This window comes from Delphinapterus leucas, chromosome 5 (genome assembly GCF_059928025.1).
Source record: "Delphinapterus leucas isolate spDelLeu-1000000601 "Yukka" chromosome 5, BTC_Dleu_Yukka2, whole genome shotgun sequence".
Lineage (NCBI taxonomy): Eukaryota > Metazoa > Chordata > Mammalia > Artiodactyla > Monodontidae > Delphinapterus > Delphinapterus leucas.
The window spans coordinates 30,368,256-30,388,048 of record NC_143133.1 but is presented as its reverse complement, the minus strand read 5'-3'; the positions used below and the strand labels follow the sequence as shown (position 1 = coordinate 30,388,048).

Here is a 19,793-nt window from a genome sequence, read left to right as displayed (position 1 = left end):
GTGTTTATGTTATACATTTAGAGATACATGTTGAATACCTACTGATAAAATGATATGTCTGAAATTCATTTCAAAATAATCTCAGAAGGTACTTCCCTGGCTGTCCAGTGGTTAAGACTCCACACTTCCACTGCAGGGGGCAGTGGAACTGATCCCCGGTCGGGGAATTAAGATCTCATATGCTGCACAGCACAGCCAAAAAGAAAAAAACTTAATCTCAGGAGAGTGGATGTTGGTGCCAGTATAGATAAGCAAGATTAGCCCTGAACTGACAAATGTTGACGCTGGCTGATGAGTATATATGGTCCATTATACTACTTTCTCTTACTTTGTATTTCTTTGAAATTATCTACCTAAAATGTTAAAAAATTCAAGTAGTTTTATTAATGGGATATTGCTTTCTAGGACAGGATTGTGTTATAATATCTGTACAGTGTAATTTTCTCTAAAGATTCTGAAAATTTACATTTAACAAAATTATTGGCTTTTAAACCTAAGAATTTGGCTTAATGCCTCTTTCACATGCAGGAACTAGTATATTTTAGCTTCTGGATATTGTAATGTAAAAGTATTGCTTGGGTTGCTTATTAGTGTAGCGTATAAAATGGAAAGGAAAAATTAATCAGAATTATGGAAATAAGAATAAAGATAAATTCCAAAAACAATAGTACAAATCCAACTACTGAAATCCTATTTGTAATTCATTTGGTGCATTAAAGCACCAAGTATCATTAATTCACGGCAGCAACTAAAGGGAAGCTTCGCATTATTCTAGGACTACAACACACTTTATGTTTGGCATAATCATTCAGTAATTAGACATCGCTCCAGAAATACAACCTTGCAACATCCCATTCGGAATTCGACGCTTTTGAACAATTTCATTTCTAACAAACACAGAATGACTGTGGCATACTCAGGATTCCAAGATGGCAAAACGACTTGGGTAATGCAGTCCCAGGGCTTGCTTACCAGTTAACATGCTGGGACAGGCCAGAGATTCAACGATTTCACTAGCGTAGACAAACCACGCTGAGTTCTTGCTTTGGGTGTTACAGCTTCTCTTCTGAACATCAACAGGATGAGCCAACTCTTGGCAAAAATCATGAGGACGACAAAGTTTGCCTTTCAGCTTCCCTTATACTCCATTTCCCCCTTTCCTTTCCCAGGATTTAAGTCAGTGGGAAAAGTTCTCAATTCTTATTGAGATACTGTGTTTATCATAGAGAAATATTTCCTTTTCTTTTGCCCAGGATTATAATTCCCTACGGACAGGGAGCTTGAATGTCTATTTCCTTTAGGATTTAATATTAAGGGGGAAAACACCTCAAGATTAAAAAAAAAAAAAAAAGCCAAACCCAGGGTTCCTCTTCGGAGGAAGGGTGAGCGGGGTCAGGCCGGCCAGGCGCTGCCTTGGTCTCCGGAGGTCACCCCGCAGCTCTGGAACCCCGTCCCCGCACCGCACCGCCCGGCTCAGGCCCGCCGCGCTCCTGCCTCCGCCCCACGTGGGAGCGGGCCCAGCGCCGTCTATCCTGGTCTACCCCTTTCGCCCCGAGGCGACAGCAGGTCCGCCCGGGCCCGAGGTCGCAGGGCTGGCTGGGAGGCTGCCGCCCCGCGCCCCGCCTCCGGCCTGGGCGCGCCGGACTCCGCCTGCAGGGGGCGCTGCGGCTCGTACAGTCAGCGCCTGCCGGGAGCGACCCGCGGGGTGGGAGTCCCGCGTCTCGGGGCTCGAGGCGGCGGCGGGGCAGGGCCGGGAGGGGTTCCGGCGCCCGCAGCGGCCGAGCTAGGCTCCAGGGCGGAGCGCGAGCACTCCAGCCACGGTCCCGGGTGACTCCGTCGGTGACGCCGGGCGCGTTCTTTCCTCTTCCTCTCGCCGCTCCGGCTCCGCCTTCCCTTCCCTTCCCTCCGCCCAACTACCCGAAGCGGAGCCGCGGCCGCCGCCCGCAGTGCCGTCATGTCGGCCCCCGCCGGGTCACCTCATCCGGCTGCCAGCTCCCGGATCCCGCCCAAGCTTGGCGGAGCCGCCGCCTCAGGAGCCGCCGCGCCCGCGGGCCCGGGCCCGGGGCCTCACCAGCAGAACGGTGAGGAGGGCGGCCGGGGCGGAGCGCGGGGCCTAGTGCTGGCGGGGCAGCCTGCGCGGCCGAATCGGGCGGGGCGGGAGGGAGGGCGGTGGGAGGGCGGGCGGCTGCCGGGGCGGGGTGGGGGGCGGCACGCGGCGGGGGTCGGCCCCGGGGGGTTTCGGGGGGCTGGGGGGAGGGGCGGCCCGGCGCGGGGGCCGGCCCGGGGAATCAGGGAGCAGGGCTGTCTCTGTAGTGTGACCCCGGGCCCGAAACCACGGGGACGAGTAGGGGCCATAGAAAAGGGGGAGACCAGACACCGCGTGAAATCTCTTTTATCCAGCCCGGGCGCAGGGGAGTTTCCACGGGCGACCCCTTCGCCCAGATACCGGGCGAAAAGCCGAGGCCGCAGAGTGCGTGGTCCGTGGAAGGCTGGTGTAGCCATGGAGCTGGGAGGGTTGTGCCCTTCCTGTCTCAGGAAAATTGCTCTGATTTCTGAGGCCCGGCGAGCACGCTGCCTGGAAGGGAACTGAAGTTAGTGCCCAAGTTTGTAGACAAAGGGTGTAAAGATGCAACACAAGTGTAACTGTAACCCTGACCCAGTTCGGCCTCAAGATCTGTCATTGCTGCTGCGGCCGCTACTCGAGCGTTTGGAGTTTGCTGGTCGTGTTTGAAAGGGAGCAGGTGTCAAACGGATTTAAACGAATACTTTTAGATCTGGGTGTTTCCCCCCCCCCCCCAGCTTCACTTTCAAAAACACAAAAACGTGCCAGAGTTGGCCCTGTTTGAGGCAAGGCCTTCATACCGGCAGCAGCCAATGCACCGTGAAAGCGCTTTCATACTAAGGTCGCGGGCTTTGGGGATGCGCGAGTTTCAGCTGAAAAATGATCGGCTCTAGTATTCCCTCATCTTGAGATTTGGAGTGTTCGTGGCTGGGGCCGGGGGAGAGGGGGCCTCCCTTTATAGACGATAACATTTTAGATGAGAACTCTCGAAAGTGATGGACTGAATACTTCAGAAGAATATGTCTGGTTCTCTGTAAAAGAGAACAAGGTCTGCTGGTACTCTTTAAAAATGGTTGTTGGACTGACCTATTTTATCCAATCTGTGAAATGAAAACTTACTAGACTTTATAAACCAGTTCAGCCAGCATCTAAATTTTATAACTGATGCTTTTCAAGCTTGCAGTTTATCGTTTATCCTGAGAACCAGAAGTTGAATTTTTTTCATAAGTCAAACGTGATGGCTTAGCCTTATCCTTTGGATCAGCCATACTTGTCAGTATTACATGCTTTACTTTCACTGGTCATTGTTTACTCTGTGGGTTTTGAATGTGAACAGTGTAGTAGGTTTTGTACTTCTGTCCTGAACATACATGAAGATATTATTTGTGAGCAGGTTTTGTTCTTGTAAACTTGATATAAATTCTTGTTTTTGTTTTGTTTTTAGAATAGCTTTGTGTGTGGAGGAACTAGAACATGATAATTTAGGAAGCGATCCCAAGTCTTTTAGAATATTTTAAATCCATGATTTTAATAGTGATCCAAGGATTGTGTCTTGATTTTCTGAGTATGCATTATTGTCTTAGTGTACAGTTTTTAGAGTGGCAAGTATTTACCTCAGCCTTAACAAATTTTGTGAACGCTCAAGGAATGGCAGGATATCAGTTGTGATCAGGCTGTTAAATATGTAAAAACAAATCAGTTAATACATTTAGAAGCCAAAAATAGATGATGCTTGATTTCTGCTGTTTATAATCGTTACTTTGACATAATTCATTTCAACATTTTTTGCATGCTTGCCAGTTGGGAACTCAAGGTTAGCCTAGTAGAAAAGACAGAATCCCTACCTTTCTTGTAAATTGACGTGTATTTTGGTGACATTTGAGTTGGTTATGACCTTGAGGGATTTGACAGGGATGGATAGGAGAGGAGGGCTGTCTCAAGGACATGAACAGAAGTCTCAAAATTTAGAAACTAAGAGGCAGAAAGGGTGTTGGGTGAGAGGGAAAACCCAAGAATACCTAAAAGGGGCCAAGTTACAGAAAGGCCTTAAATGCTAAGGAATTTAGAAATTAAGATAAAAAACTAGAGTTAATTTTTGTTTGTTTTTGTAAAAGTAAGTAGCTTAAGTAGGTAAATAACAAGATCAAATCTGTTTTTGTTTTGTTTGTTAATCTTAGAAAAAAGTAATTTTTGCTATATGGTATTTGGCACCCATAGATAACGATTAAGCAGTCATTCAGGTTTGTGGTTGATTCTTTAGCCCCACGTAAACTAGTTTGCCTTTTAATATATCTCTGTGGAATTCCAGCACGGTGAAAAAGAAATAGGTCAGAAGTATGAGTTTGAAGCATCACAGAAGACAGAGTTGTAAAACTGGAATGGTACTTAGAGATCACTTAGTTTAGCGGTTATCAAACATTTTTAAAAACAGATTTGTTTTCCTGCAGAGCCCTGCTATAGAAATCAGAAAAAAGCAGAGCTGTTGTGGTTAAAATAGAGGTGGAGGTCCAGGTGTTTTGGGAACACAGTCTGTAAAACACCTAGTTCACTTCTCTAATTGAACAGATCCAGAAAGTTTTGGGTGCGTGTTTTTCACCAATGCCTGTATAAGCTTCTTGAGGGTAGCAGCCTGCCTCCTGTTCACTGCTGTATATTCAGGGCCTAGAACAAGTTATAGTCTCATTAAACATTTGTTAAATGAAGTCTAATACAGTCTTCTAGTTCCAAGTCCAATCTCTTTCTATTACCAAACTCTAAGAAGTCTCTTATTAGAAACTTTGATATTGGAAAGGGTAGGGAGGCAGAAATCGGGCCTTCATTATTACTTTTCCTTATTTTCTATGTTTAATTGTTAACATGCTTTCCCCCATTTATTTGAAGATAGAATTTGACTTCTTTGAGCCTTTGAAATATTTCTTTTTAAACTTCCTTCCTTGAAGTTATATTTCTGTACTTTAGTTTTTCATTGAGCACCATGTGGGCGGTTTAGAATTATTTGTATTTTCATATGAAGTATTAGTTGAATATTTTTCAACTTTTACTCTGCCTTTTGAGAGTCCTTCCAAAACTGAGTCCTCAAACAAGGGAAGACTGAGTGAATAATATCCTGGTAATGATGGCATAACCCCATAATTTCCCCCAGTCGACTTAAATTGAAAGAGGTCTTTTTAGAATTTTGGGGGGCGGTGGGTCACCCAAATTTACCAGTAAAACACTGCTTTTTAATTCTACGTTTAGGAAGCAAGTGGTGCTCATTTTCAAATGAAAATGTGTTTTCTTCCTTCCATGTGCCTTTTCCAAGAATGATACTACTGGCAGTTTTATCATTTTAATTGTTAATAATGCAAGGAAGATGAGATAGTAATGGGAATTATGAGAATTCATTATGGAAGCTATAAATAAATATACCATTCACTCAGCAATACTGTCTGGTAGGTTATAGGAAACCCTTCAACTTTGAGAGCACATGCAAAATTTAAAATGATACAAATCTCCCTAGTGTGTCTGAAGTAAGTTTCTTTTGATCAGAGTAGTATAGTATCTGTGTCTCAGGTTTCTAGTCTTCCTTTCTAGCTAACCAGAAGCATCAAGTCCTCTCATGAAGACACTGCCATGGTATAACATAGCTTTCTGCACACATAATTTCCCCCTAGGTTGATTAATAGATATCTCAAGGCTCTTAAAAAATATATAAACAAGTGTCTTTTATCTGGGTTTAGTTTTTATTGTTGTTGCTGTATTGCTTTGGTTATTTTTATTGTATTTTCATTCCCATGCCACTCCCTCCCCCTCAGTTTCTGAGGTTATATCTGTACTGATTTTTGTAAATCACATTCATTGCTACTGATCCTAGTATTTCAGCTAACTTCCATCTTTCTGATTCATCTGTAAACCCTGAAGTATTTATTAGATGCTAAAGACGTTGAAATAGAACAGATTTTGAGCCAATCTTCAGCAGACTTTACTAGAAATGAGAGTATCTTCACAGCACTGCGTGTTAGAGCAGATCATGTTATATTCAGCCCTGGGGAAGCCACTATTATTTCCAGTAGGCTAAGCATGCTCAGAATCGTCAGAAAGCGTGGGCTAGTGAAAAGGCTGTAGGCTCTGTTACAGCCCAGGGTTTTGTGGAGAAAATTACTTAACATCTCTGGACTTCAGGGGATAATAATACCTCCCTCGTAGGGTTGTTGAGAAGATTACATTAAATGAGGTACTATTTTTTAAAGTACCTGGTGCTTAGCAAAATGAGACGCTTAGCAAATGAGGGTCCCCTTCAAAATACCGGGATATAAATTCTTCATGTGGCAGATACCGCGTGAGTTTTCCTCATCACATTCCGTGGCAGCATGCAGTAGGCACTCAGTGGAGTAAGTGAACTTGTCTATTATTTTTTTACACTCCCTCCCACGAATCTGCTCTTGGAAGGTTTCCTCTAATAGGCCACTACCTCTGCTAGCTGGTTTGCGGGAAGAGGGGCTTCATCGGTTTTAAGTTTTCTAAAATTGTGTGCTGAAAGCTGCCTGTAAGAGGAACTGAGGAAAAAGCAGATGAAGTAGGGAGGGGGGAGGGACTAGTAAAATGCCTTGCCTAGGCAGTGGCCAGGTCCTAACTTGCTTGTTTTTCCTAGTATTTCTGTGAAATGGGCTTTGGAACCTGCAATACCTGGATTCTTCACTACTTCCCAACTATTTGAAATTGTATGAATTAGTGACCTTTCGTGTCCCTGTTTGTTTGTTTGTAAAATGACAATAGTGGTACTTCACAGGACTTGAGAGAATTATATAAGATTATATGTAGGAAAGTAAAGTACCTGGCATATAGTAGGTTTTCAAACAATATTGATTTTCTTTTGGCCCCTTCACTCTTAGCACTCATTATCATGACATCCAAAGAGGACAACTGATGTAGTGGCAGGAATAACCTATACTTAGTGCAGTGAGATTTCATCCAAATGGTTGCATAGGCTGTGTCTGCCAGCAGTGACTGGAACAGTTACCTTTGTAGCTATTAGCCCTCCATCAGGAGGAATAATCCAGGGGAATCAGATGTGATTGAGACGCCCCAGTTTTTAAATCACTGGAGTTTCTAATTGCAGATTTCTTTAGAGGTGTATGTGTGTGTATACATTTTATGCTCACTAAAAATGTATTTTAGTAATATTATTGATACTTTATTGGTAGGGGTAGTATATTCAAACTATTTAGTACTCAGTACTGCATGTACTGACCACTGAATGGACACCAACCTTGCCCCTAGAGCAGAATTCAGACAGACTGCAGTGTGCCAGGCATTAGTCCTTTAGCTGCTAAGTCGTGAGTGGCTGTGTGGCAAGGGGCCAGCATGGTGGGGCGCAGCAGAGAGTCAGGGTCAGGACTGTGGCTTTTGACAAGCTGGTTCAAGAGCATTTTAACAGTTTGATAAGGACGATTGTTAAAGTGCATACTAGCTGAGTATTGACGGACTTCTTGGTTACTCAGTGATGAATGAATTACCTTCTTAGATCTGATTCTCCTTCTCCCAATTAGTACGAATTGTATCTCAATAGGATAGAGGAGTTTGTACTCCGATGACCTTTCATTATCTTTTAAAGATAATGAAAACTTTTCATCTGACTTTTTAAAAAAGTTGGAAATTCAATTCAGGAAACGACTAATGAAACAAAAATACATTAAAAATGTTGCTTCTCTGTGGGACTGGGGGGGGATGAGGAAACATTAAGAGCCTATGGGTTTTTGTATAGTGACTAGACTTTCCATAAAATACTTGATTTGTAAATTTTGATTTTCATGTCGAGTTTGCTTAAAGCAGGAATAGAATGAGTTTTCCTTCGGTGAGACTCTTATCTCTGAAAGGAGATTATGTCACTGAGGCAGATCTGTCCCTTGGGTGGATCTTGTGATAATTTACTCTTGCTAAGGAGGGCATAGATGCTTATAGAAAATCAGGCTGTATCTAGCTTGTATATGATAATATCAGTCAGGCTGACCAGCTGAAACCTCTGCAGCTGTGATTAGAGTTGGGGAGATTATCCTGGATCTGGGCAGTCCTGATATAATTACAACCATCCTTATTAGAAACTGGAGGAGTCAGCCTGCAGAGAAGGTAATGTGACCATAGAGCAGAGGTTAGGATGTTGTGCTTTGAAGTTGGAGGAAGGGGCCATGAGCTCAGGAATGCAGGTGGTTACTAGAAGCTGAAAAAGGCAAAGAAATGGATTCTGTCCTCAGGCCTCGGAAGGAACCAGCTTTGCCCATGATACCTTGATATTAGCCCAGTGAAACTGACTTTGGATTTCTGACTTCGAGAACTCTAAAAGAATAAATTTGTGTTATTTCAAGCCATTGAATTTGTATAATTTGTTATACTTGCAGTAGGAAACTCATACATCTGGTGAGAAGGGAAGAAAAAGTGGCAGTGTCAAAACACTTTAGATGTAATGAAATACAGTAGGTTTTTACTTTCCTTTTGTTTCAAATGTTCTTATACTTGAACTACTACAGAGTAAAAAGTGTAGAATGCCAAGGTAAAAAAAAAAGTCAGACTTGTATATTTGTTCTCATAGTAGCGTATAAATGACTTTACATAGTGGAAGCTATTAAGTTTTGAATTCTTTCTCTTTCAGTATCATATAGTTCTTGTTGATAATTGTGATGAGGTAAATGCCTGATACAGAAATATTTGAGGATTATTTATGGGGCTTAATTTTTTTCAAAATATAGTAATGGATTCCATAAGCCAGTCACTCTCCTAAGCCTTAAGGATATGATAGAGCTGAGAGCAAACTAGGCCCAAGTTTTTCACTTACAGAGTGTACACTTAGAGTTCCATGTGGAAAGCGCTGTCCAAAATACTGTAGTACAGCATTAAGCAGGCATCTGTTTGTAGGGTTAGAGAATGTCTTCTAGAGGAAGAGCTGAGCTGAGAACTGAAGAATGAGTAAGAGTTGGTCAGATGAAGGGAGTAGAGGGAGTTTTTGAAGTTTCCAGGTAGAGGGAAGAGACTGTGTGAACAGTCAGGGGTGAACAAGCATGACTTGAGAAAAATTTTCTATGGTAAGAGTGTGGAATAGTGATTTTCAGCCTTTTCACACTCATGGCTACCTTAGTGCCAGAGTTTTTGGTGACATTCTTTTTTTTTAATTTATTTTTATTTATTATTTGGCTGCGTGGGGTCTTCGTTGCTGCACACGGGCTTTCTTTAGTTGCAGCGAGTGGAGGCTGCTCTTTGTTGCAGTGCACGGGCTTCTCATTGGGGTGGCTTCTTTTGTTGCGGAGCATGGGCTCTAGGCATGCAGGCTTCAGTAGTTGTGGCACGTGGGCTCAGTAGCTGTGGCTCGTGGGCTCTAGAGAGCAGGCTAAGTAGTTGTGGCGCACGGACTTAGTTGCTCCGCGGCATGTGGGATCTTCCCGGCATGTGGGATCTTCCCAGACCAGGGATCGAACCCGTGTCCTCTGCGTTGGCAGGCGGATTCTTAACCACTGCGTTTGGTGGCATTCTTGAAGGAATTAAGCTTTGAATACCTGTATTTTTAAAAAGCAAGTTTCAGAAAAATATCACATGATTTACTTGATCCTCTTCAGAAGTCTTTATATGGCAACTTAACTGTTGTATTCTGCCCTAATAAACCTCTTCGATGGCCTTTTGAGACAAAGCTCCAGCATACAACCTTACCTGATGTTGTGCTGTGGCTCCTTTGCTTTTCTCGTGGCAAGTTATACCTCTTCCTACCAGGTCAGCATTCTGTGTCACTTCATCATAACAGTAGGCATTCTGAGTTGTAGCAGAATTACATTTTATTTATTGATCAAACTTTGGCGGACCCACGTAAGGACTCGCAGTATATTAAGGTATACCTATAGGAAATCATTGTGAGAAAGGGGAGTGGTAAGCAATGAGTTGGGAGAGGTAAGCAGGGGTCAGATCATGAAGGGTCTTTGCATTGGTTTTCTCTTTGCTGATGTAACAAATTGCCACAAACTGGTGGCTTAAAACAACATGAATTCATCTTCTGTAGGTTAGAAGTCTAACTGGGCTAAAATCAAGGTGTCATTAGGGCTGCATTCACTTCTAGAGGCTCTAGGCAAAGGCAAAGGTCTTTTTCAGCTTCTAGAGGCTACCCACATTCCTTGGCTTGTGGCCCACTCTTTCCATCTTCAAAGTCAGCAACATTGCATCTCTCAGAGGAGTCTTCTGTAGTCACATCTCCCTCTGACTCTCTTCTGCTTCCCTCTGCCACCTTTTTTTTTTTTTTTTTTTTTTTTTTTTTTTGCGGTACGCGGGCCTCTCACTGTTGTAGCCTCTCCCGTTGCGGGGCACAGGCTCCGGACGCACAGGCTCAGCGGCCATGGCTTACGGGCCCAGCCGCTCCGCAGCATGTGGGATCTTCCCGGACCGGGGCACGAACCCGTGTCCCGTGCATCAGCAGGCGGACTCTCAACCACTGCAACACCAGGGAAGCCCCTCTGCCACTTTTAAGGACTCTCATGATTACACTGAGCTCACCTGGATTATCTAGGATATTCTCCCTCTTCTAAGGTCAGCTGATTAACAACCCTAATGCTATCTGTAACCTTACCTCCCCTTTGCCATGTAACCTAGCATATTCACAGGTTCCAGGGATTAGGAAATGGACATATGGGATGAAGGAGGGATTATTCTGTCTTCCACTATCTTACAGGCCATGTTAAAGAATTTGTATTTTTCCTTGATGGCAAGAAAAACCCTTAGAAAGCTTTAAACAAGGAAGTAACAGATTTTTTTTAGGAAAATCACTCTGGTGGCTATGTTTGGTGTAGTCATTTGTTTCAAAAATTTTGTCAATCAATTTAGTAGGTCGTTTCCAGCACTTTTTTCATTGATGGTTTAAAAACTTGTTATTTTGCAATAATTTTAGATTTGCGGAAGTGATACACTGTATGGAAAATGCAATAGCTTCCTCTAAAGTCTTAACATCTTCCTCTCATGATTTACCATCTTATAAAACTATGGTACCTTTATCAAAACTAGGAAATTAACATTGGGGAAATACAGTTAACTAAACAACAGATTTTTATTTACATTTCACCAGTTTTTCCGCTATTTTTTTTTTTCCATTCCTGGATCCAATCCAGGATATCATGTTGCATTTAATTGCCGTGTTGCCTTAGTCTCCTCTGGTCTATGACAATTTCTTAGTCTTTTTTTTGTTTTTTAGGACTTTGACAGGACTGATAAGTTATTTTGTAGAAAGTTCCTCACTTTGGGTTTGCTGATGCTTTCCCATGATTAGACTGGGGTTATGTTTCTTTAGGAAGAATACCCAGAGGTTGAAGTGCCCTTATCATGTCATATCAGGGGTTACATGATATCAATTTGTTTTATTACTGGTCATGTTAACCTTGGGCACTTGATTGAAGAGATGTCTTAGTTTGGGCTACTATGACAAAATACGATAGACTAGGAGGCTTAAATCACAGACATTTATTTTCTCAGTTTTAGAGGCTGGCAGTTCAAGATCAGGGTGCACTTGATTGAAGAGATGTCTTAGTTTGGGCTACTATGACAAAATACCATAGACTAGGAGGCTTAAATCACAGACATTTATTTTCTCAGTTTTAGAGGCTGGCAGTTCAAGATCAGGGTGCCAGCATAGTTGTGTTCTGGTGAAGACCCTCTTCGTGGCTTGTAGACCTCCGTCTTCTCGCTGCTCGAATGGTTTTCTTCTTATAAGGGTACTGATTCTTCATGAGGGTCCTACCCTCGTGACCTAATCTAAACCTAATTACTTCCCCAAAGCCCCACCTCTTAATACCTTCAAATTGGGGGTTAGGGCTTCATACGGATTTGGAGGGGGACACATTCTGGCCAGATTCCTCCACTGTAAAATTACTATTTTTTATTTTTTCCTGCTCTGCTGGGAGCAACTCATTTAACTCAAGCCTACATTCAACAGAAAGGGAATTATGTTCTACCTCCTGGAGTGAGGTGTATCAAATAATTTGTGGGCATATGTTAAAATCACCACAGTAATTAATAAACATTCTTAGGGAGATACTTTGAAGTTACTATCCTGTCTCCGCTTAAAATTTCATGTACTAACTTTAGCATTCCTCATTCGCTCTTGCCTGTGGTTATTATTGCTGTGGAATTCTAATGGTGATTTTCTTTTTCCCTCATTCTTTCTACATATATTATTCGGAATTTTTCTGTAAGGAAGACTTGCCTCCTTTTCTCTCCCATCTTAAAACTTATTCAGTCATTTATTTATATTATTATGGGCTTAAGAATATTTATTTTATTCTTTGGATTATAAGCCAATACTATCATTATTTAAAATTTTTACTCAAATTGTTACAGCTTTGGCCATTGGGAGCTCTTTCAGTTTGGCTGTTGTGTCCTTTGGCCACCGTCCTTTTGTTTTTTGAGCACTTCCTTACTTTCTGGCATTAGCAGATGCTCCATCTTTTACTTGCTCTATGGCAGCACCAGAGTCTGCTCTTCGTCCAAGGAACCCTGATTCCTTTTGTTGGGACATGGTGTTAAGAAACCAAAAACTGGGCCTTGGATGTGCTCATTGCTACTGTGGTGTCACTGTTTCTAGGCTCTCTCAGCAGACAGAGCTAGGGGATATATATGTATAGGAACCCAAGTATGTGAACCTATTTATATAATTATATCTGTTGCCTATTTATCTGTATGTATATTACCTAAATATCCTTCTGTTAGGTTATCATACATTTGTAATAAAGCTAGACTGATTTGTCACAGTCTGCATTCCATCCTAGATTTTCTCAACATCTGGTTGATTTTTTACAAAACTTTGCATGTAGTAAATTTCATTCATTCTTTGTAGTGTACAGCTCTATGGGTTTTGATGAATGCATGTACTAGTCAAGTATCAACCACCACAATACTATTCAGAACAGTTCCATCACCATAAAAAAAATGTCTTCATGCAGCCACTTTGTCATTAACAGCTCTCCCTTCTGCAAATCCTGGCAACCATTGCTGTTCTCCTTCACCTTTTCCAGAGTGTTGTATAAATGGAACCATAAAATATATCATCTTTTGGGTCTGGTTTCTTTCACCATGTTCATCTATGCTGTTGCATGAAACAATGTTCTGTTCCCTTTTATTGCTGCATAGTATTCTATCTAGTATATGTATAAACAGGATTGTTTATCCATTCCTCCGTTGTTGAATATCTTGGTTGTTTCCAGCTTCTGGTGATCATGAATAAAGCTGCTATAAACATTCAGGCACTGGGTTTGTGTGAATACTAGTTTTCAGGTCACTTAGGTAAATATATAGGAGTGGGACTGCTGGGTCATATGGTAAGTGTATGTTTAACCTTTTATAAGAAACAGCCAAACCATTTTCCAAGGTGGGTGTACTATTTTGCATTCACTCCAACAATAAATCAGAGTTTCTGTTAAACTATATCTTTGCCAACATTTGATATTTTCAGGGTTTTTGTTTCAGTCATTCTAATGAGTGTATAGAGATATCTCATTGGGGTTTTAATTTGCATTTCTCTGACTAATGATGAGCATATTTGCATACATTTGCCATCCATATATCTTCTTTGGTGATTATCTTTTCACATCTTTAACCAGTTTTTGGTTGGGTTGTCTGTTTTCTCACTGTTGAATTTTAAGAGTCCTTAATATATTCTGAATACAAGTTCTTTACTGAGCATGTGATTTGCAAATATTTTCTCCTAGTCTGCTACTTGTCTTTTAATCCTCTTAGTGGTTTTTGCAGAGCAAAAGTTTTTAATTTGATTAAATTCACTTTTTCAATATTTCATGGTTTTAGTGTTATAGGTAAGAACTTATTGCTAAACCCATATTCACCTGGATATTCTTCTATATTTTCTCCTATAAGTTTTAAAATTTTCCATTAAATCTATGCTTCGTTTTGACTTAATATTTGTTTAAGATCTGAGACATGTGTTGAGATTCATTTTTTTTTGCATATGAACTATGCATCGATTGAAAAGTACCGTCAATTGAAAAAACTGTCTTTCCTCCATTGAATTGCCATGGCACCATTGTCAAAAAATCAGTTGACTGTGTTTTTGTGGCTCTATTTTTATTATTTTCTGTATGTCTAGCCTTTTGTCTGGACCACACTTTCTTTTTTTTTTTTTCTTTGTGTGTGTGTGTGTGTGTGTGTGCTACGCGGGCCTCTCACTGCTATGACCTCTCCCTGCTATGACCTCTCCCGTTGTGGAGCACAGGCTCCGGACGCACAGGCTCAGCGGCCATGGCTCACGGGCCCAGCCGCTCCGCGGCATGTGGGATTTTCCCAGACCAGGGCATGAACCCGTGTCCCTTGCGTCGGCAGGCGGACTCTCAACCACTGTGCCACCAGGGAAGCCCTGGACCACACTTTCTTGATTATTGTTGTATATAAAGTCTTGAAATTGGGTAATGCAAATCTTCCAACTGTTCTCTTTCAAAGTTTTTTGTTTGTTTTTTGCTATTTTAGTATCCTTGCCTTTTCCTAGAAATTTTAGAATCGACTTGTTGATACCCATAAAAAAGCCTTCATGTATTTTTATTGGTATTGTTTGAATCTAAAGATCAAAATCGAGATAATTTACATCTTAATGTCAAGTCTTCCAGTCCACAAACATGGTATATCATTCCATATCCTTGATTTCTTTCATCAGTGTTTTGTTCTATATATAGTTTTGTTTTGTTCTGTATATCGGTTCTATATATAGATCCTTCACATATTTCATTAGATTTGTATTTTAAGTACTACCTTTTGTGTGTGTGCTATTATAAATAGTATTTTGGTTTTAGAATCTGAATTCTGAATTTTTAAAAACAGTAATTGCTGCTCTAGTTGCTATTAGTACATAGTAAATTACAACAAAACAATGGTTAAGCAACCATTTTATTATGCTCACAGACTGTGTTGAACTAAGACTTTGAACAGGGCATGGCATAGATGGCTTTGCTCTGGGATGTCTAGGGCCTCAGCGGGGAAGACTTAAAATGATTTTGATGGCTGGAGATTGGGATGATCTTGAAGGCTTATTTATTCTCACATCTGGCACTTAGACTAGAATAACTCAGAGACTCGGACTTCAAACCAGAGTCCCTAGTGGTGACCTCTCTATGTGGTTTCGCTTCCTCAGACCATGACAGCTGTGGAGCAAATGGATTTCTTATGGAGTTGCTTAGGGATCCATATGCAGATATTCCATCAAACAGTGCAGATGCTGAGTTGTCTATGAGCAAGCCTGTGAAGCCACACAGCTTTGCTTCTGCCATTCTTTATTAGTGGAAGCTGTTATAAGCCTGCTCAAATTCAAGAGGAGTAGACAGATCCTACCCTTTAATCAGCAGAGTGTCAAAGAGTTTGGGAACTGTTTTAGAACTGCCACAGATGCTAAGGCAGTTATAGGAAATGTAAGCAAATGAAACTGCTAATACTAGGAAAAACCCCATAATTTACAGAGTGTGTGTGTGTGTGTTTTTTTAAAGAGTTATATAAATGATTTATTTGTGATATTTGCCAGGCTCAGTTTTTAGTTTATGCAGAAGAAATAAAACTTTAATACTAGTATACCCTAAGAGAAAGTTGAGTTATCTAATATATTTTAAGGTTGAAGAAAAGAGAGTGCATGCCTTGTTAGGTCACAGTAAGACAAAATTTTAAAAAATATTTGCTTGTCCTAGATATCAGTTTTTTTCAATTTAAACTGATCTTTATGGTTTGTTTTGTTTTGTTTTTTCAGTGCAGGCTTTAAAAGTTTTTATTTTTTTATACAGCAGGTTCTTATTAGTCATCAATTTTATACACATCAGTGTATACATGTCAATCCCAGTTGCCCAATTCAGTACACCACCATCCCCACGCCCCCGCGGTTTTCCCCCCTTGCAGGCTTTAAAAGTTGATTTAAAATATTTAAAACAATCATTTTGCTTTCAACGAAGTCTTGATTCATTTATTATTTTGATTAAATTATATTAGAAATTTTTGGGGGTACACTTGGAACATTTAGATCTTGATATAGTGTAAGGAATGGTAAGCACCAACATATAATTAGCTGTTCCTACCTTTGCGTCCCCCCCTCCTCCCACAAAGTAAGTACCTTCCTTTTCTTTGATGGGCTGAAAAAGCAAATAGGATTTTTTGGGTGGGTAATTCACTTCTGATAAATTTCAGCCGATACAACGTCCTGTTATTTTTAGAAGAATGGCGTTTGAGTAGCTTGGACATGATGATGATGACTTTCCTGTTTTCAGATCATGGGGCATAGATGAACCAAATCAAATCATGAAGTGGGTAGATGTTTAAACAGATTTCTCTAACTCTGACTTGGCTCTTCTCTTGATTGATCAATTTGTACCAGTGTTGGGTTTTCTGTGACTGTAATGAAGAGTAGCAAACCCTGTGTTTTGTTTTTTTCTTAATTTTTATTGCAGTATAGTTGATTTACAGTGTTTTATTAGTTTCAGGTGTACAGCAAAGTGAATCAGTTATATGTATATCCAGCAAATCCATTTTTAAAATATATTTAAGGAAGAGAAGGAGGAGAACATTTTACACTTTTTTTAAGCATGTTAAATTCTTCTAAATGAACTGTGATCATGTAGAATATCCTGTAAGAAAAGTAAATTATATACCTAGTTAAACAGTGTTACCTGAGTTTTGGTTCTCTGTATGCTTCTTGGAAGTGTGGCCATTATTTTTTCTTTACAGCTTGATTGTGTAAGTTATGTTTGTATCTGCCATGGAGTATGTATTTAAATGACCAAAGATTAAGATTCCACTGCATTATTTAGTAGGAATTGAAAACAGAATAAGGAAATTATTCATATATCTTTTATAAACACATTGTCTATTTTCTATTTTTATACATTATTATGGCAAAGAATACAGTGGCACTTTCTTTGTGTCAGTGAACTTGAAACAGCTTGAAATATATATATATATATTTTTTTGATTATCTTTTCATTTGAGGTATGATACAGATATCTATTTCATTCCACAAGACAAGAAAATTAGATTCTAGGATAATTAAATTTGCCCTTGTAAGCAAAGCTAGAATTCCATTGTTTGAGACAATTGACCTTCTTCTTGGCTAAAGAAAGCTAGCAGGATTTTAGTGTAGCGAGGGGCAGCAGATCATTGTCTGAAAGCACGGACTTGAGCCAGATTATTTGAATCAAATCCCAGCCCTCTTACTTCCTAAGTATGTGACTTTGTTGAACAACTTAACTTTTGTGCCTCGTTTATTTTATTTATAAAGCGGTTATAATGATACTGTTTACTTCAGGGGGCTGTGAGGATTAAAGGAGTGAATATATGTAAAACATTTAGAACAGTGAGCGGCACGAAATCTAATGTTTAGTAATGTTTAGACTATTAATAATATTAATATTATTGTTAACTTTAATGGTATTGATAAAAGAAATACATTCTATAGTGATCAAAGATAAATACATAAAAATGGAAGTATTAAAAGCACTAGAGGAAAACATTGGTATATAGCTTTATAACATTGGAATGGGGCAGGCTCTACTAAGTATGATTTTAAAATTTATCAAGCATGAAAGATTTTACTATATAATAATTGAGAAACTATAGCAAGAGACAACATGAACAAAGTTAAAAAACAAACAATAACAGGGAAAATATAGACAGCACATAATAATAACATATGGTTAAATTTCTTAACATACAAGAACATTTATAAATTATTAAGGGAAGCACAATCCTGTGGGAAAAGGGCAAATAACAAAGAAAGATACCCAAATGGCTAAGAAACATTCAAAAGGATTCTGAGCATCACTCAAAGTCTAGTATTGCAAACTAAAATGTTTCTCTCTTATTAGATTGGCAAAGATTAAAATGGTGCTCAGTGTTGGGAAGATGAGGCATTCTTAAGCATTACTGCTGAGCAGTATAAATTGATAGACATTTTTGGAGAGTTATTTGGCAATAATGGTCAATTTTAATAGCCCCAAAACCCTTTGAACCTCCAGTTTCACTTCTAGGAACTTACCCTGCAGATTCATCAAAGAAGTTGACTTCATAAATTAGTTCTCTCCCTGGAATAAATACTCATCAATGGGGATTTGGTAAATAATGTTATGTTTCTACAATGAAATACCATATAGATTCTTTTAGAAGAACAATGAAGTTTGTATATGCTAACACAGAAGGGGATCCAGGATATATTAGGTAAAAAAATGAAGTCAAACTGTAGTATGATCTATGCCTGTTTAAATATATATGCTTATATATACATTACATATGTGTATATAGGTATACAAAGGATACACAAGAAACCATTAACTGTAGCTATATCTGGGACATAGGACATAAGCTACCAGGGAGAGAAGGGGACTTGTACTTTTCACTTTATATTCTTCATTGTTTGAATTTCTTTTAACAGTGGATATATTGTTACTTTTATAACTTAAAAAAAAAAAAAAGCCTGTAAGAAAGGTTTGAACGTCTTCCATGCTAGGTATATTGTTATCTATTGCTGCATAACAAAATACCCCAAAATTTATCAACTTAAAACAACAAATATTTAATCTCATAGTTTCTGAGGGACATGAAGCAGCCTAGCTAGGTGGTTCTGGTTTAGAGTCTCATGAGATTGTAGTCAGGCTATCAGCTGGGACTCTAGTTAGATTCTACTTGGGAGGGGACCTTCAAGATGGCGGAGGAGTAAGCCATGGAGATCACCTTCCTCCCCACAAATACCTCAAAAACACATCTACATGTGGAACAACCCCTACAGAATACCTACTGAATGCTGGCAGAAGACCTCAGACTTCCCAAAAGGCAAGAAAATCCCCACGTACCTGGGTAGGGCAAAAGAAAAAACAGAGACAAAAGAATAGGGACGGGACCTGCACCTCTGGGAGGGAGCTGTGAAGGAGGAAAAGTTTCCACACACTAGGAAGCTCCTTCACTGGCAGAGACAGGGGGTGGCGGGGGGGGAAGCTTCGGAGCCACGGAGGAGAGTGCAGCAACAGGGGTGCGGAGGGCAAAGCGGAGAGATTACCGCACAGAGGGTGGGTGCTGACCAGCACTCACCAGCCCGAGAGGCTTGTCTGCTCACCCGCCGGGGCGGGCGGGGGCTGGGAGCTGAGGCTCGGGCTTTGGTCGGATCCCAAGGAGAGGACTGGGGTTGGCTGCGTGAACATAGCCTGAAGGGACTCGTGCGCCACAGCTAGCCAGGAGGGAGTCCGGGAAAATGTCTGGACCTGCGTAAGAGGCAAGAGACCATTGTTTCGGGGTGCGCAAGGAGAGGGGATTCCTTCCCTGTCTGCCCACAGAAAGCAGAGCACCGCCTAAATGAGCTCCAGAGACGGGCGTGAGCCGCGGCTATCAGCTCAGACCCCAGAGACGGGCATGAAATGCTAAGGCTGCTAGTGCAGCCACCAAGAATCCTGTGTGCAAGCACAGGTCACAGGTCACTGTCCACACCTTGCCCCCAGGAGCCTGTGCAGCCCGCCACTGCCAGGGTCCTGTGATCCAGGGACTACTTCCCTGGGAGAACACATAGCGTACCTCAGGCTGTTGCAACGTCTCGCCAGCCTCTGCCACCACAGGCTCGCCCCGCATTCCAATTATAACTACCGCACCCCTCTTCCCCCGGCATGAATGAGCAAGAGCCCCCTAAGCAGCCACTGCTTTAACCCCGTCCTGCCTGGGCGGGAACAGACGCCTGAGGGCGACCCACACGCAGAGGCGGGGCCAAATCCAAAGC

The 19,793-nt window shown here is 41.0% G+C and overlaps 1 protein-coding gene and 1 long non-coding RNA gene across 10 annotated transcripts in view; one reads left to right on the top strand and one right to left on the bottom strand.

Annotated features, from left to right (window-relative positions):
- Positions 1–2,055, bottom strand: part of LOC149749110 (uncharacterized) — a 94,989-nt gene extending 92,934 nt beyond the window's left edge. For all 5 annotated transcript variants that reach the window (XR_016393215.1, XR_016393219.1, XR_016393216.1 and 2 more), the window contains exon 1: positions 973–2,055. This is a non-coding gene — a long non-coding RNA (uncharacterized LOC149749110). The remainder of the gene's footprint in view (positions 1–972) is intronic.
- SEC24B (SEC24 homolog B, COPII component) overlaps positions 1,750–19,793 on the top strand; it is a 94,179-nt gene continuing 76,135 nt past the window's right edge. For 4 of the 5 annotated variants that reach the window (XM_022567116.2, XM_022567115.2, XM_089911584.1 and 1 more), the window contains exon 1: positions 1,852–2,081. In XM_022567116.2, coding sequence (XP_022422824.2) covers positions 1,955–2,081 — 127 coding nt within the window. In that variant the 5' untranslated portion in view covers positions 1,852–1,954. Of the gene's footprint in view, positions 2,082–19,793 lie in introns of all 5 variants that reach the window. The other variant, XM_022567114.2, reaches the window with a different exon arrangement.